The sequence below is a fragment of the Strix uralensis genome, chromosome 11 (assembly GCF_047716275.1).
Source record: "Strix uralensis isolate ZFMK-TIS-50842 chromosome 11, bStrUra1, whole genome shotgun sequence".
NCBI lineage: Eukaryota > Metazoa > Chordata > Aves > Strigiformes > Strigidae > Strix > Strix uralensis.
In genome coordinates, this window is record NC_133982.1 from 17,684,082 (window position 1) to 17,700,790 (window position 16,709).

At 40.6% G+C, this 16,709-nt stretch overlaps 1 protein-coding gene across 6 annotated transcripts in view; it reads left to right on the forward strand.

Annotated features, from left to right (window-relative positions):
- AKAP13 (A-kinase anchoring protein 13) overlaps window positions 1-16,709 on the forward strand; it is a 224,487-nt gene that overhangs the window by 150,788 nt on the left and 56,990 nt on the right. For all 6 annotated transcript variants that reach the window (XM_074881090.1, XM_074881091.1, XM_074881092.1 and 3 more), the window contains exons 11-12: window positions 7,989-8,070; window positions 11,920-12,056. In XM_074881090.1, the coding sequence (XP_074737191.1) occupies window positions 7,989-8,070; window positions 11,920-12,056 (219 nt within the window). The remainder of the gene's footprint in view (window positions 1-7,988; window positions 8,071-11,919; window positions 12,057-16,709) is intronic.

Below are 16,709 nucleotides of genomic sequence, written 5' to 3' on the forward strand. Positions count from 1 at the left end.
CTAGAGTGCGTCAGTGGGAGATCATCTCTTGACATTAATGGGAGTTGGATCAGACGCTTAATGAGGGAGCTGGGGAGTGGGGGTTTTTGTTGGGTTGTTTTTAATTAAAATACTTAAATAAAACTGTACCTTATCTAGGTCATCATATTTTGGTGAGTTAAGAGGACAGGGTTTCTTAAGTGTCAAGTATTGCTTTTGCAAGTAAATATCCTTAACAACAAAAGGAAACCCAAATAGGATCCATTAAGAGTGTTTGATCTGAATGAAATTTTAACAAGATCCCTGCAAAGCAGCAAACAGCTTTCAGTTTGGCCGACAGATTGACTGGACAAGTTGTCTTTTATTTGAGTGGTAAATTAATATGTTCTTTGCTTCATTTTAAGATGGGGAGCTCAGTAATCAGGACATAGGAAAGAAGTACAGCTGGTGGAGAAGGACAACTGGAACAAGTTGTGAACAGAGAAGATCTCGTGTCATTTCAGTTACTAAATGTTTATAGATGGGATTATATTTGCAGTGATTGCAACCATTCTTAGAAACAGTCATAAAAGAATTTTGGTTCCTACCAACTATTTTGCAATGCATGTGTCTTCTGAAGGGTCAGTGTCTTGGGGCTCAAATTTTCCATGTTTAGATTGTGCCTGAAACACAGTGGCTTGTGAAATTACCAAAAAAAAACCAAAACAAAACAAAAAACCCTCAGCAATTTTGGGAGTTGATGACACAATTATTTTTAGCTTTAACGTTGTTTCTTCCTCCTCCCCACATACGGAAAAGCGAGAGGCAACAGATAAATCAGTGTCCTAACCTCTGTGTCAGGGGTGGGACTTCATCTTTACTGCAGCTCTTTTTGCTGCTGCATCAATGAGAACATGATGAACTTGGTTATTGAAGGTAGTGGTTTGCCACTGTACGAGGGAAGCCTGGATGATGCAGAAATGACATTAAAATTTGCCATCATCTTTTCTGCTGGGATTACTTGGTAGCAGATGAGGGAGAAGATGTGGGGCTTGTGGAATATCCGCTTGTCTGGACAATTCACTGAGCTCCAAGCAGCTACGTGCAGGGTAAAGCAGTCTGCGCTATGTTATTCCAAGACCCAAATTGGGAAGTCTCAGTGTGCCCATGTGTGAGTTGGCAGCCCTATCTCATTTTTGTGTTGTGCCTGCTACCACAGATATAACTATCTAGGGACAGAATACGGAAACCACACTGGCTGGCACCTTGCAAGTACACGAGAAGTTAGATGAGTGCTCAAGTCTGGATGAACAGGCCGTGCTTTGCAGTTAGAAAATAAAAAATGGGCTCACTTTGAGAATGGAGACTGAGCAATTGCAACTGGAAACGTTTTATAATTGCTTGTTGCCTATATCTACATTTCACCTTTGTTACATGAATGCTCAAACTATTAAGTGTAGGCAGAAGGTGTAAGTTTTTTTATAACTGGGGAAACAAGGTTTGATTTAGCTGCTCTTCAGGTGAACGGATCCTATTCAGCTTCCAGCTAAAGTTCAGAACATTATTCATGAAATTAAAACTAGCTCAGTGTTATAAAAATAATTAAGGCATTTTGAAATTAAAGGGGCAGCATTATCAATTAGTTATTCTGCTCCCTAGCAGAGGCCTGCTCTGGTAGCTCTTTCCCAGCGGTAGAGAAGATCCTCTGGAATCAACCCTGCCCACCTAAGGCAAAGTGCAGTTTGTAGCATCTTAATCTAAAAGTAGTATGTGGAGAAAGTTCCCCAAATTAACTGAAACTAAGGTTTTTTTTCATTGTATGTTATCTTAAAGCTTTTTCTTCTCTATGTTTTCGATTGTTTGACACATAAGGATGTTCATTTCTTCTTTGGACTGCTTCTTCTGAGGGAAGTACCGTCCTCAGATGATGGGTATGCAGTGTCTCGTTGAACTTTGTGGCCCTAAAATGACTGAACTTTAATCCTGCATCTGTCCACACTGGTTTGGTTATTGAAGGGACAGCAGGAGAGAAGTGTATTTAGGATGATATGGAGAACTTTTGAGTTTTTCTGTCTGTGTCTCATGTAGAATTAGAACTGTAAGGATAACTTAAATGAAACTAATGTGTTTTTATCTTAGGCACATACATGTTTGTGGGAATTTTGCTCCCATTTTAGTCAAGAGATGGTTTTTATGCAAAGCCGTTGTTATTTTTAAAACTTAATTAAAGTTTGTTGTTACCAGGACTCTTAATTCTGCTGGTGGAGGACATCCCAGTGCCAAGGGCTGGAAAATGTTCTTGGGGCACACGTTCCTTTTCCCAGTTGGGACATTGCCAGGGGGCAAGGTGCACTCCAGGAATTCAGGATTGCTGTTATACCACAAAGCGCTAATTTATTCAGTCATTTAAAATGTCCCATGGTTATAGGAGCCTCTTCTGGTGTAATCCTTTAGTGTAGTTCTCTAGCACTGCTCACTTGTTGCTGTGAACGAGGTCACTTTGGACCTTCTTGAAAAAATGTTGTCCTGGTTCAGTGTCACCAATTCTGTACAGGTGGAAGGCTCAATGTAGCATATTCACAGCTAGAAGATAAATCTCTATAGAAATCATTGCAGAAATGCAAGTGTTGTCACTTTGTCCCTCTCGTCATATATTGGAGAACGATCTTTGTGTTCTTCATCTGCATGGTAAAACCTTCCCCTCAAGCTAAGAAAATACACAGGGAGATTACGAAAAATTTAAATTAAAAAAAAAATCTGGAATTTGCAAGCAGATTGATATGTCTTCTCTTAATATTGTCTGGCAAGGTGATTGCCAAAGCAGTGATTTTTTTGCTCTTAATGTGAGTTTTGTGCATATAGAGGTTTTTTGCATCAACAGCTCTTGAAGGAAGACAGTGGAAATTCCTTCCCCGGGTGCCCCATCCCTTATGGTCCTTTTGGAAGAGGTTTGGAGGATCTTGAAAGGTGATTTTAGTGAAAGGGTTGAATCAACTTCTGCTTTAGTTTCCAGTTCAGGAATTTGAGGCAACTGGATAATTCCATCATAAATGGAGTTGTAAAGTTAAAAGTTGCTCAGAATAAACACTAAATTCCAGTTATGTGTACAAATTTCTTCAGTGAAAACTGTGCTACTGGAAATTTCAGGAACAGGTAGCTTCTAGAGAATAATTAAGATTTGCATTAAAATTAAAAAAAATCATTGTATCATTCCTGAGTATTAAACAAATCAGTTATAATTGAATTTAAAGTATTGCTTGTTTTCTGCTATTTTTGTTCTTCAGTGGATATTTTAAATCTTTCCTAGTGTCAGTTATTAATCAGTGTGGTATACAAGTACTTACTGATACACCAAGCAAGCTAGAATTACTCTGCTAAGTATTTTCCTATGTGCAATGGTATCTGGTTTTAGCTGCAAGGTAGAACTTAGTCTGGAAGCTGGGGGGGCGGGGAGGGGAGGGGACAGTATGAGTAGGACAGAAATGGAAACTTGTAAATTTAGGATAAAGTTAAAACAATATGGAGGGAAGATGAATCTCTAGAGGTTTGCTAGGAAATGAAAGTTAAAATCATCTGGTTCCTTCTGGTCTAGAGATGTTGATTTATGTCACTACCAGTGAGGTTGACAAGTGCAAACTTTTAAAATAGTGGAAGATTTCCTGAGAGGTCAGTGTGTTTTCTTTATTGTGAAATGGAAGGCAAAACGAGTTAAAACCAGAGGGAGAGAAAAAGGACTTTTCCATAGTGGAAAGGTAGGAGAGGTGCATGGGAGCCAGGCAGCAACTGGCCCCCGAGGGGAGTGTGTCTAGCAAATCCTCTGCCACGCCGCTCTGCCAGAAGTAGACATTTTTGAAATGTCTTCTGAGAAGGAGATCCCAATTCTGGTTTTCGGTCAAGCACTGCACAGGACTGCAAGCGCTGGGGGGTTAGATAACTCCTCAGGCAAGACTGTCGTGCAAGGGGAGAGGAAGGAAGAGCCTGGGAACAGAGGCTGGGGTTGCTCATCATTCCTGTGTGATGGAGGACAACCCAGCCCTGTCTGTCCCACAGGTTGCCCAGCACTGTCCTTTTCTTATTCAGGGAGGTTTATGCGTTAAGTCACATCAAGTTCCAAATTCAGTGTCTGCAGGAAGATGCCTCTGGGAGTCAGGAAATACATGAATGTGTGCTCAGAAGGAGCAATCAAACCGTCTGCTGCTTGCAACTCCAGCTGGTGTCCTAAAGCCCTCTTTGGACATTTAGTCTGCTAGTGTTTCACAGGCAAACAGAAAATCCTTCGGGATTCAGTTTTTGGTGCCTGGGGATGTGCTTCCATGATTCATTCTGTGTCTGAGCTGCAGATAAACACATTCAGGCTTCTGCATGGAAAAATAGCTGGTTCTCTCCTGGTGTTTTTTCAAAAGCTGTGTATTGAAACTCTGTTCCCAGAGGCTATTTCCTATTCCCTTCTGCCATCTGAACACTGCTGCATCCTCTGCTCCCGCCACAAAGACTTGGGATGACCAGAATCGATGGGCTATAATCAGTGTGGGCAAGGCAGAAAGTGTGTGAGGGTTTTATCACCTTCTGAGGCCACCAACCTGTGGTTCTGTCATTGGGCTTCCCTTCGCAAAACGGAGACTAAGGAAAGAAGGGAGGAAGAGTTTTGTTACATATAATGCGCTCATGTCTGCAAAATCCCAAGACAACCTCATTTCGAATTTCTTCATACATTCCACAATCCCTGATGTTCAGGTGCTTTTATAGTGGTATTTTCTCTACAGCCTTTAATGTCTGTACCTGCAGTCACTAGTCCTGAGTAAATACAAGCAGAATTCGGTTGTTGAGGAGGGATCCCAGTACTCAGTCTGGGGCTGTGGATAGTGGGGTTTGTGTTTTGAGTATCTGCGGACCACCCAGTTTCCTGAGAGTGTGCAGTAAACCTCCCTCAAATCCTGTCTGGGCTCGTTTTGGCATAGGGAATACTTGTATATAGTAGTGGTTTCTTTTGTTTGTATTTTGATGATGATTATTATTATTCCTGAATTAGTAATACTGAGATAAATACTTAGTTCCTGATGTTGTATTCTGTAGCTAATCAGGTATATCTGAAACAGCACCTTGACCTCAGTGTTGCGCTCTCATTACTTTTTTTTTGTAGAAAAAAACAGACGTTTTCAATACTTGGCAAAGTCACAGGACAGAGGAGAGAGCTGGCTGGGTAATGGGAAAAATACTCAAATCTTTTTTGAAAAAATGCCAATGTCTATAATGCATTTTCAGTGAATGACTCAATTGGTTCTATTAAAGGAAAAAATATAATGTTAATCCAGCCTAATAGAGTTTATTCTATTACCAATCAACTGATAGGCTTGAACTTCCTCATATTTTGCTTTCTTACTGCTAATTATTGAACAGCACGTTTAATTATCAATTTCCAATAGTGGGTATCAGTATAAATTGGGAGTAGTTCCCTTAATTCTGATGGAGATACATTGGTTTAAGAGTAAGGAGGATCAGGCTTAATATGATGAGGAAGGAGTTAGGTGCAAGTCAGTCAGGAGGAGGCAGAATTTGATTTTATATCTGAAATGTTCTGTCATTTGTGTGGACTTGAGCACATTTGCATTTATCCTCCTTCGTGTGTTCAGGCTCAACCTCTAGATTTGCCTTTAATAAAATGTAAGATAGTGTGCTGCAAAATAGATTCTGCTTTGTCTGGAGAGAAAAGAAGATTAACATGATATTTATTGACTTTACAGTAATGATGTGATATTTATTGACTTTACAGCTCTTTTAAGACTAGAAAAGTATATATAAATTCTGCAGTGACGTTCAGTTGCAAAGGTTAGATACCCCTCAGCCTCGCTGGGAACAGGAGGTATCTTTCTTCCGTTGAAAGAATCCGAACAGTGACCCACTGGCCATGCAACAGTTAAAATTCAACATCTTTATGTCACTTTGGAAATCAAAAGAAATCAATGTTTTGAGTATTTGCTTGCAAAAGCTTTTCTCGGACTTCAGACTGCTGCTCTTTCTGTCTCCACCTCTCATTTAATATATGTGTAATATATGCGAAAGTGAGAAGATGAGTATAGAGGTGTGTGTGTATGTGTGTTGAGTAAAGGTGCAGGGAAGGGTAGGATCTTAGGGCACTAATGGGTTCTTAGATGAATGTGTATATAGTGCATATGTATGAGCAGAGGCAGCCAGCAACTGATAGGAAGTGTACATCATATCTAAGAAAAATAGCCTGTAAAATTGCATGGAGGTGGGGAGGGATGTCCAGGTGGGATGTGCACTGAGGTCACGTTGAGACCCGACTCTGGTAGAGCACAAGGTCTCCTTCACCTCTTCTGGGAGACGACTCCTCATTTTTTCCCTCTCAGATCTCTTCCTTCCCTGTCTCCCACAGCAAGAGCTGCTGACGGGAAGGTCACGGCATCCTCGCTGCTGGAGGATTTTATGGCATATTGGATTAAGACCTCTCAGATTATAGCTGAGCCTGATTTGGAGCAGCAGAAAGGGACTAGCTGACCTGTCAAAGGCCCTTCCAACCCCATTTTGTCATCACAGAAGTATGGAGGAGGGCAAAACCTAAGGAAGAAAAATGTGCTGTGGGAAGTAGCTGACAGGTCTGGGGGAGTGGAGTGTTGACTTTGCGGCGTGGAGAGCAGGAGGTGAAGGGAGGTGCTGGCAGGAGCCCCTCCGGGTGAAGGGCAGGGGGATGCAGCCAGACCAGTGAGTGGCACCAGCTAGCAACTGCAAATAACATGTTCCATGATCTCAGCGAGAAAAGGAAGAAGGACATGGGTCATTAGTTAAAGCAGCAAGTCAGGTCAAGGGTAGGAGAGTGAGAACATTGAGGGGTTGAGAATCCAGCAAGGGATTGCAAAAATGGAGCAAGATCATGCAGGAAATTTGAAGACAGGTCAGAGGCAAAAAATAAATAGTAAAAATTCTCTATTTGTCAGAGCGAGGGAAAAGGAAATTATTTCAGGAGAAACAAAAACCAGAGAGAGGGTAGGAGAAATAGTTGCTGTATAAAATCAGACAAAGTCATCCATTTCAGTAGCTTGCTTTTAGCCACAACTTAACATGTGAGATCCTGTGTGTTGAGGGAGGTCAGGAGGGGAAACAACCTCTGGATTTTGTGATGTGGGACATGGGATTGTCCAGGTGAGATTTGCTTGCGTTTGCCAAATAAAGATGTTCAGCTAGGAGAAATAGCAGAGAGCGAAGGGGCTTCCAAAGTCTACCGGCAGTAGACAAAGGCCATGGGAAGCGTATGTTGGATGAGCCAAGTGTTGTGGATAGTCCAGCAGACTTCAGAGTCAAAATATTGGACAACACAATCCAGGGGAGGAAAAGTGAAGCACAGGCAGATGGAGAAGGCTGAGAACAGATCAGTCATCCTTGCTTGAAGACAGGAAGTCACGGAAAGGGTGAGGGACAGGGTGAGATGATCAGGGCTGATGTTGAAATAAACCATGTGATATATTTTAGTGTTAAAATGGGGGTTTCTAACATCATCATCGTTTCAGTTAATGCAAACACAGAGTGCTTCTGGTTCTCACCATGATCTGGGCACTTCCCTAGTCCTTGTTTCCACATTATCAGAATTCATTACTATCTTTAAGGTAATTATCTTTACAGCAGTATGATGAACTGAGGCATAAAGCAGAGGAGTATCTTGCCTGCAGTCCCACAACAACTGGAAGTGAGAATTGAAGCCAGGTTTCTTCAGTCCTCAACTAGGAGCTTAAACGCTGGCTCATCATCCCTCTGAACTCCTGCCTTGAGTGGGAGCCACCTTGAAGTCATACTTTCCACAGAGAAATAAAGTTTTTTGGCATATTTTAAGGGTTTGTTTAGTGATGCTAAAAAAAAAAAAAAAAAGTCGTAAGTTACTTTTGACGTTTTTATTATTGGGACAAAATTAAGCCATAACTATATATCTGCTGGTTGATGCAGAATGACATTACAGAAGAGGCTAACAGGTACATTAGCAAGGGTGGCCTTTCTTTGATTTTCTCTGGTCTGTTTTTCAGATAAACCGTGAAAGCTGGTGTTCGCTGGAGCCATGTCCTGATTCTTCCCTTCTGGAGCGCAAACGAACACAGGAGTCTCCAGGTGAGCAACCCTGCAGTTCTCCTCACCTTTGTTTTCCTCCTTCTTCTTTTTTACAGCCTTGCCTCGATGGGGAAAATACATAAACTAAAGAAAATGTGTAATGAATCTGCCGTGAGTCATTGTTAGCACGTGGTTGTAGCACTTGACTTGCAGTGAGCTGTGTAGTGTGTCACCACCTTAAATAATTATGCATTTAAAGTACTGAGTGTTTTGGTTTTTTCTTTTTTTTAAAAAAAAAAAACAAACTTGAAAGGTGTGATGAGGCACACAGACATGGTTTCTAGCTAAAAGGATAATAGAATAAAAGAAAAAAAAAAAGTCAGAAATTGAAACTCCTGAATCCATATTTAAATCCAGATCAGTGGCTTGGTTTTTTGTTGTTGTTTTTTTTTTTTTTTTCCTCTGAAAGTTGCCATGATTTTCAGGAAGGAGGAAGGCTGTTCAGAGCCATCATTCCCACACCCTGCCCACCAGCCATGCTGAGCTCCCAGCCCTGCATGCTCGCTGGTGCTTTCTGGCTCTTCCACTGGGACAGAAAATCTTGTCTGGGCAAGTTTCAAATAGGGTTTGGTGTCCAAGATAAGAAATAAAGCATTTCCTTTAATTGAATTATGCATGTTCAAAACAAACAGTGTAATTTATCAGGGCCCTGAGTAGTGACTTTGGACTGTTCATAGAGAGGACACTTCTTGCCTTGCTCTCATTATGAGAAGGGGGTCTCACCTGAATCTCCTTCAGTTTATCTGAGAGACTTGAAAGAAAAACAGGGATTGAGCCATGTGAGTGTCAATATGAAATTCAAACCTAATCTTTTCAGACTGTAGGCTAAGAAGGGATAATGTCATTGACTGATGCAAGGGGTTTATTCTAGGTAGAAGTTTAGCTCCCATCAAAGTTAAATAAGTGCTTTTTTATTAAAAAAATAGTACTCTTTTTAGAATAGGCATAAACAGTGGATAGCTGTTTCAAGAATGTATTACAGGAGAGCCTGTGGTATCACCATGCTCCTTCTTTCCTAATTGTGTCCCCAAAACCCTTGCCTCTTGGTATGATATTTTTGTGCTTCAGGCAAGAGTTACTGTGCTCCATTTGGCTGCAAAATGATGTGCACTCATTTGACTTGCCAAATCTGTAATCATGTATTCATATGGATCAATATCAGTTAGATACTTAGGAAATATCTAATGCAATACCATACTATAGAAATATATTAATTATGTATGTAATCAGGTAGCCTTATGTACAGTTACATATTAATAATTATAGTAATATGTGTCTGTAACACAGGCACAAAGAGGCAGGTTTTTAAGCTGATTAATGTGCTCTCTGGTCAGACTGAAGCCACAGGAAGATCTCGGGCTCTGCAGGTTCTGGCCTTTCTGGAAATAATGTTGTTACTGCACATGCATCCCTCTGGCTGCACTGCAGTGCTGTGCAGTGTAGAGAAGGCAAGAAAAATCTGGCAACACCTAACAGCAATAAAACCACTAGTTGTCGTATAAAAACACACAACTTGTTAAGGAATTAGACCTTTTTCACCTGATGAATAATCCTGCTGAAATGGCTTATAAGGACAGAGTCCTTAAATCTTAGGAGGTAACTCCAGAAATCATAGCTTCTCATTTTCTGTCAGTGCTTTTGAAATGAAATGCGTGGAGGAGTGTAGCAGATATGTAACTATCAGCATGGAATTGGAGGGCTCAGCCCTGTCTTGGAGGACACGAGGGTTTGGAAAATGTACGTAAAGAGAGTTGCTTGGAAATTTTTTCCTAGGGCTTTTTACTACATAAATTTTTTTGGTCTCTATGTTATGTGCAAAAGTGTCTTACCATCATCATTGTATTTTCACCTGCACCTCCACAGAGAAGAGCAGATAATCACAGTTCCACTATAAATCCAGCATGTGCAGGGAGCAGGGGTGGATGTGTGATGGGCATCACAGTCCCTGTGTCATGGTAGTGCTGTCACTGGGGCTTGCCAGGTCACGGGTATGGGAGATGGAGCTCAGCATTGTGTAATGCCTAAATTGTTTTCTTTGCCGTAAAGCAAAGAAAACAAACCTGAGCTAACTGAGAAAAAGGAAGGGAAAGACCCTCCCCCGGCAAAAAAACTGAAAATAAAAGACGGTGGAGGGAAGACAGGGTTTGAGAATTAGTTTCTCAGCACAGATGAGATGAGGCGTATGGGGTCCCCACCACTCTGGTCCTCATCATCCTTCCCCACCGCTGCATCTCCTCTGTCCCTCAGAGACTCCTGCAGAGGAGGCTTTTCTGCCTCTTGTGATTTATCGTCAGGGCGAGGTATCCGTCCCTTGGCGTATCTGGACCGTCCCCGCTGATTTTCCACTGGAACGTGGCTCGAGCCCCTTTGTTTTTCAGTCTGGGCTGCGGACATGCTCTGCCGGCTGCCAGCTGGACGGCCGCACCCTGGCCCGCTCCCTTACAGCCTCTCCGTCTCTTCTTTGCTTTTCCCTTCTATTTTTTTTTTTTCCTCCATCTCTTCTTCTTTTCCCCCTCCCTTCCCCCCCTCAGTGATGGAAAAGCAGTTCAGATTTTCCAGGTTTACCGAAAGGGGAACAGGACCAGCGAGCAGCCGTTCCGCCTCCATTAAGTGCTTTTCCAATTCTCTGTGGTGTGGAAACTCCTCTATGGAGTAATGGGGTTTCCGACCGGCTTCAGCTCCCCCCTGCCCTAAACAGGGGCAGTCCCACTGCCATCAACAAATTTAACATTATTTTCTCTGACAGTGGAGTCGCTCCCATCGGCTGGGCTGCAGCCAGGCTGTTTGATAACTGCTGTCAGGCACAGGTTAAGAAGGGGAAGGGAAAAAGGTGGCTTCTAGCTACCCAAACGTGTCGTCGTTGTAAGCCTGACATCGCCAAGGATGGAGTTAGTCAGGTGTAATTTAAGAGTGAACCAATATTTTATTGCCCTGGCTCCTCTCCAGGGAGCTAAGCATGTTTTGGATCTGTTTAGTTAGAGCAGGTTGCAAAATAACACTTCTTTTTTTAAAAAAATACTAATAATTAGAAAATATTTTGAGCTGGGAAGAAAGAATGTTCAGTTATTGCCAAAACTGTCATTAATACTTTTGCCTGAAGGCTGAACAAATGAGATGATATACAGGCATTTTTTATGCAAATACATGTCTCAAGGTCTTTGGAAAGGAAGGGCTTTCTCAGTGGCTGTAGTCTATTTCTGTGCTGCTGATCACCCCAATAACAAACAGCTGGAAGCATTTTAGAAAAAAAGGGATGCAATATGCTTATATTTCAATGTCAGGAGTTATGAAAGCTGAGAATTGTTAAAAAAATGATTTTTGAATCTTAAAAAAGTAAAGCTTGTCATGGAAGTCATACTAGTGCTTTTTCAGTGAGAAGTACAGAAGAAGGAATGAAATAATTGTCCCAATATGCATTAAAAGCCCCTTGGCATTTAGAGGGAATTGATTCTTTAATTGAGAAAGAAAGGAAATATTGTCAAGTTATATTTCTACATTTACTGAATATGAGTCTAATTTTGCAGTTGCTGCAATCGATGGGAAACATCCTGTTATGCTCAGTGTGGGGTACCTGATATATAGCATATTTATCAGCACCTCAAGCTACAAGCATATATAACTGTTTAATACAGAATTTCTGTTTGCACCCTGTGCTTCAATGATGCATTAAACAGGAGCTTCAAACTCTTGAATAAATTATTTGAAAATTTATAGGCACGGTTTTGGGAGGTGAACGCAATTTATAAAGCTGTGTTTACTGTTGATTTTACATCCTGGAATTTACTAAGAGTGTGCGAGTTGGATGTATGGATGCTACAGATCATAACTTTGTCTGCTTTTCTCCCTCAGAATGTGAGAACTTCTTGGAGGATGGGCTGAGTGGCGTCTGTGCCTCGTCACAGAGTGTCCTTAAAAGAGAGTCCGGGAGTGAGTCTGACCTCTTCCCCTTACCTGGTGATGGGATGGAAGACCTTGTCTTTGGAAAGGTAGGAAAGCCTGGCTGGGATATGGTTAAAAAATCTCTGAGGCATGGTTTGATAAACCTGTGCTGCAAACACATCTCGATTTCACTGGTGAGTTAGAAACCTGGAAGTGATTATCCTGGAACAGAATAGATGGGAAGGATCCGGTCCCCTCTGCAGATGCAGCAACATGAGGGATGTATTTACTTTCAGCAGAATTCCAAAAACTGTGCAGCCCCCAGTGTTAAAAAGATGAAAGTAATTTTGACTGTCCAAAAGTAAATCGCGTACTAGAGGAACAGTTGAAAAGGTGGATTTTCTTTCAAGGTCATTAGGGATTTCACAGACGATATGAAAGCCATCTTTAACTCATGTAACAAAGAGCTTTTCTCTAGCAAACAATGACCTCTGTACTGACACCTTCAGAATTATATACTGTAATTCTCACAGGGACCAATGTTTTTCTGTAAATTCAGTGTGACTCCCTGGATAGGAAGGAAACACTCACTCTAAATACTTAAGGCCAATTCCAGTGAATAGTTTTGTTGCCTAGGCGACATATCTCTAATGCCTTTTTGCGTGCAAGTAGAAGGAAAATGTTTTCACGTTTGCTTAAAATCAACAACAGAAGTCATTACTAACCTTAGTCATCCCTGTACCCTTTGTGTTGCTCACGGCTGAGAAGGGGGAGGCGTGGGTGAGACCTGAGATACAGAGTCATCATCCTGAATAGAGGATGCCTCCTTTAGCATCGGTCTTTTGCCATCTGTATCAGACCAGCCTGAATTTATTCAGAGGATGACTAGGTTTTGCTTTTTAAGAATAATCTTGTTGGTAATTTCTATTCTTCTTGCCCTAAGCAGATGATGAAAAAGCACCCAGAAAGATCATAGAGATGCAGAGTCAAAGGGGACATGAACCTTCTTTTTTACAGCAGCTGTCATGTTGGTCTCATCTCCATGCGTAGGTTCAGCTCCAGCTTATCTATTTGAGCAGGCACAGTTCCTGCTCTGAAAAACTAAACTTTCAGAGTAGGTTTCACACTTGCTTTCAGAGAAATATACTTAATGAAACAAAATTCTGTTTACTTAAATCAAATCAGATGATGGTGAATATTTTCCAGCAGGACGGGAAACACCACAGCCCAGGCTAAGTGATCTCATGTGCTATAAATGAACAGTAAAGTCATCCTTAATGCATGTGGTAGGGCACAGAGCTCACCAGCCTCACCCTTTCCCATCTTACTCTAAAGTGATGCGGGACCCTGGACTGTGAGAATATAAGGCTGTTTGGCAGAGTAGAAGACTGTCTTCAGTTTTCTCGTGTAGAGTGGCACAAATTATGACAGCCGACTGCCATTTGGGCCTGATTTGATGCTTGTATGGGGATGCATGGGAGAGGAGTGATGTGGGAACACAGTAAATTTTATGTTGTACAGAATTTTAGCTTTTCTCCTTTCTTACATGAAAAGTTTCCTTCTCCAAATACAGGAAAGAAAAAGTAAAACTTAAAAAGAATAGGTAGTACAATGTAGTAGGGAAAAGGAGGAGGTGGTGGGGAAAGCAGATCTTCAGTTGCCAGTGGAGAGCAGGCAGAGGGAGGAAATTATTTTCTTTCTATATTTCTTAATTTGGCAGCCTTTGCATGTTCTCATTATGCAGTGGATTGCAGACTTCATCTACAAATGGGTTCAAAAGGTTCATGAGTTGAGTTTAGGAAGTTATTCAAAGCTAATCTCAACCTCAGTCGTTTTTTTTGTCTCTGCTGACTAGCTTGGTTCCTTGTCTCCTTTCTCAGAGTTTATCTGAGTACCTTTTCTACAGTTTAAGTTATTTGTAGGAGACACTAGTTTAGTGTTGTGAGCTCATGACTTATTCACTCTTTTTTTTTTTTTTTTTTTTTTGACTTCTCAGCCCAGTTGGTAGAAATAGAAGTGTTAAATATTTTTAATAACCACTAAAATAGGTGTTGGATATAAGCTTTCTTCCAAAAAATATTATAAGATGCATGTCTTGGTTGTAGTTGGTTAGTTATAAGCCTATTAAGTAGTACAGTTTCCATATCAAATTGGGAAGAGAGAGAACATGTTTATGAACAAAAAGAGGATCTCAAACCTTTCAGTGTCATGATGATGATTGTTATTACTAGTCCTGTTCTTGCTTCCCCTTTGTATGGAGCAAGAGTTGAACTTATGTTTAGAGTTGTTTTTTTATTGTATAAATCACCCTCCCTCTGTTAACTGTATTAATGCTTAATACATTAAAAGAAATTTTAGGAAGAACAAGCCATTGTCTGTCCAGGGTCTTTGGGCTGCTTCCATAGACATCACTTAGAAATTTATAGATTTAAAGCCCTGGTTCTATCCTAGGACCATGAAGAATTGGGGTCTGTGGGGTCACAAAATCTCCAGGTACCTTAAATTGTCCCTGGTGTTCAGTGCATGCTCTCTTTACCATCTCCTTGCCATCTCCTGTGCTTGTTTTAATTTTTTTTTTCTCTGAAGGACACATGCTGAGCTGCGTAACATGAGCTGCTGGGTTCAGAGAGCTTTAGCACTAAAACTTGACTTGTTTTTTCAGATTTTAGAGACTGTTGCTGAAATCCAGAAATCGCTTCCAATGTGAGGTCTAAGGCTTCAGCAAAATGTTTCATTTTTTTGCGTCAGCGCTTCATTCCCATGTCCTCATCATCCTGCTTTTCCTTCTCCATCTCAGACAGCTATCTGGGCAGGCTTTGCAACACCCTCCTTCTTGAATGATTAATGCTGCATAAGGTCATTTCTCACAGTCATCTGGTAACATCCTGGGGCGTAGCCCATACGCTTTGCTCATCTTAACTTTTAACCTGCAACCAAAATTCAGCGTTACTGGGAAGTTTTTTAACATGCTTCTTCAGAAATGATTCAGACAAAAGGTCCTTGGGAAGTCAGGAACCCACAGATCATTGTGAAAAGAAAGGATTGCAACTTAACCCGTTGAATTTTGTTCAATTTCTGCCTTTGTTTTGGTTTGCTTAAGGAAATACACAAACACATCAATATTTTGCATTTATTTTTTCAGAGTTATTGTTTCTCTTAAAAAAATAAATCCAACAACCATGCAAAAAAAACAAACCCAAAGAATAAAAGTTCAAAGAGAGAGGCTTTCAGCAGGGGAAGACTCCTCCACTCCAAGTCATAAAAATTATAAATAGTTAATAGGGCGGCCATTGTTGAGGTTAATTTTAGGAAACCTGGAGCCATAGGCAAATCCAAATAAAAAATTACTCTGCTAGATTATATATCAAGCTAACCAAAGATGTTGACTCCTTTAGTGTAAAGGTATGTCAAATAAACTTCAGGATGCCAGGATTTAATATTTTTCATCTTCTTTTTTAAATCCTGTAACACCTTTAATGTCTTTGTCTCATGGAAGATCAGGGGACAGAGTAAGCTTGTGTCTCAGCACTTTGCATGTTGTCATCACAAAAATGATTGAAAGAACATTTTAATTCCACTTATCAAGACCTCCTACAAAGGGAGGGATTTAGTTGAGGAAGTTATCTTATACCTCCACCATCCTAGTGATTTATCTGTGTTCATGAAGAAGTACATACGTTCTTTCTCAGAAAACTCACTTTTTGTGCCTTATCTCATTTTTTCATACTAACTTCTCACCAAGTACTGTTTCTGAGAGCAAAGAAAATGCCTGCTGGTGCACGTCTGTAAAGGCTCTTTTCAGCCATGAGTTCTATGGTCACAGTTAAGGCTTGAATTCATTGAGGTTCAATGCAGCAAGCCTAACTTGAAGAAAATTAGTATTTCTTTAATGTTTCATTTTTCCTGTAGGAAAATAACACATTAAAGAACCATTTATGTTCTGAAAACAGGGTATTTTCTTACTGAAATAGGATTAAAGAGCAATGCATATTTACTGGCACTTGGCCAGATAGCTAATTTTTTGCAGAGGTGGCTACAATATAGATCTTCCTTAGATGTGTCAGCCACATTTGGCATTTTGCAGACAGAGTCCTTGTCTTTCATATTAACTATTTTACTTTATTTCCAAAAAAAAAAAAAAAAAAAAAAATCATTTAAATGAAGAATATCTTTAGAGGAATAAGCATGAGCCACAAATTCAAGGGAATTGTTTATTGCGTTCTGTACTCAGTCTCTGATGCTCAAGGTAAAAGTTAAAATGGACCAAATATGTTTCACATTTTTCAAATATCTCTTCAAACTACACTTTACGATAGAAACCTTAAATCTTCCCTGCTAGGGAAGTGGGGTTTGTTCTGCATTTTAAACTGGAGCAGTACTCTCATCTGGGAAATAAAAATTTCTCTTTTTACGCTAATTCCTCCCTATCTAATTTGATGTTCTGCACTATTGTTGCTAGATTTGCATCCAAATTTGATGTTTCCAAACTGTCCCATCCTTCCACTGTACAGCTGGCGGGTAGTGCTCTCTCCTCCTGCTGTGCTGCCCTAATGTCTAACAGTATTTTCCTGTGTCTCAGAAAAATGAAGCAGACTGTTTCCTCTACTGAAGGAATATTATCCACATAATGACTGCTTAGTTTGTCTGGATTTCAGCAGTGCAGTAAGGTCTCATCATGACTCACACAAATATCAGATTATATTGAATAACGCCAAACGTCATCAGAAACTTTACAGGGCATCCATTTCAGTTTTCTCTTG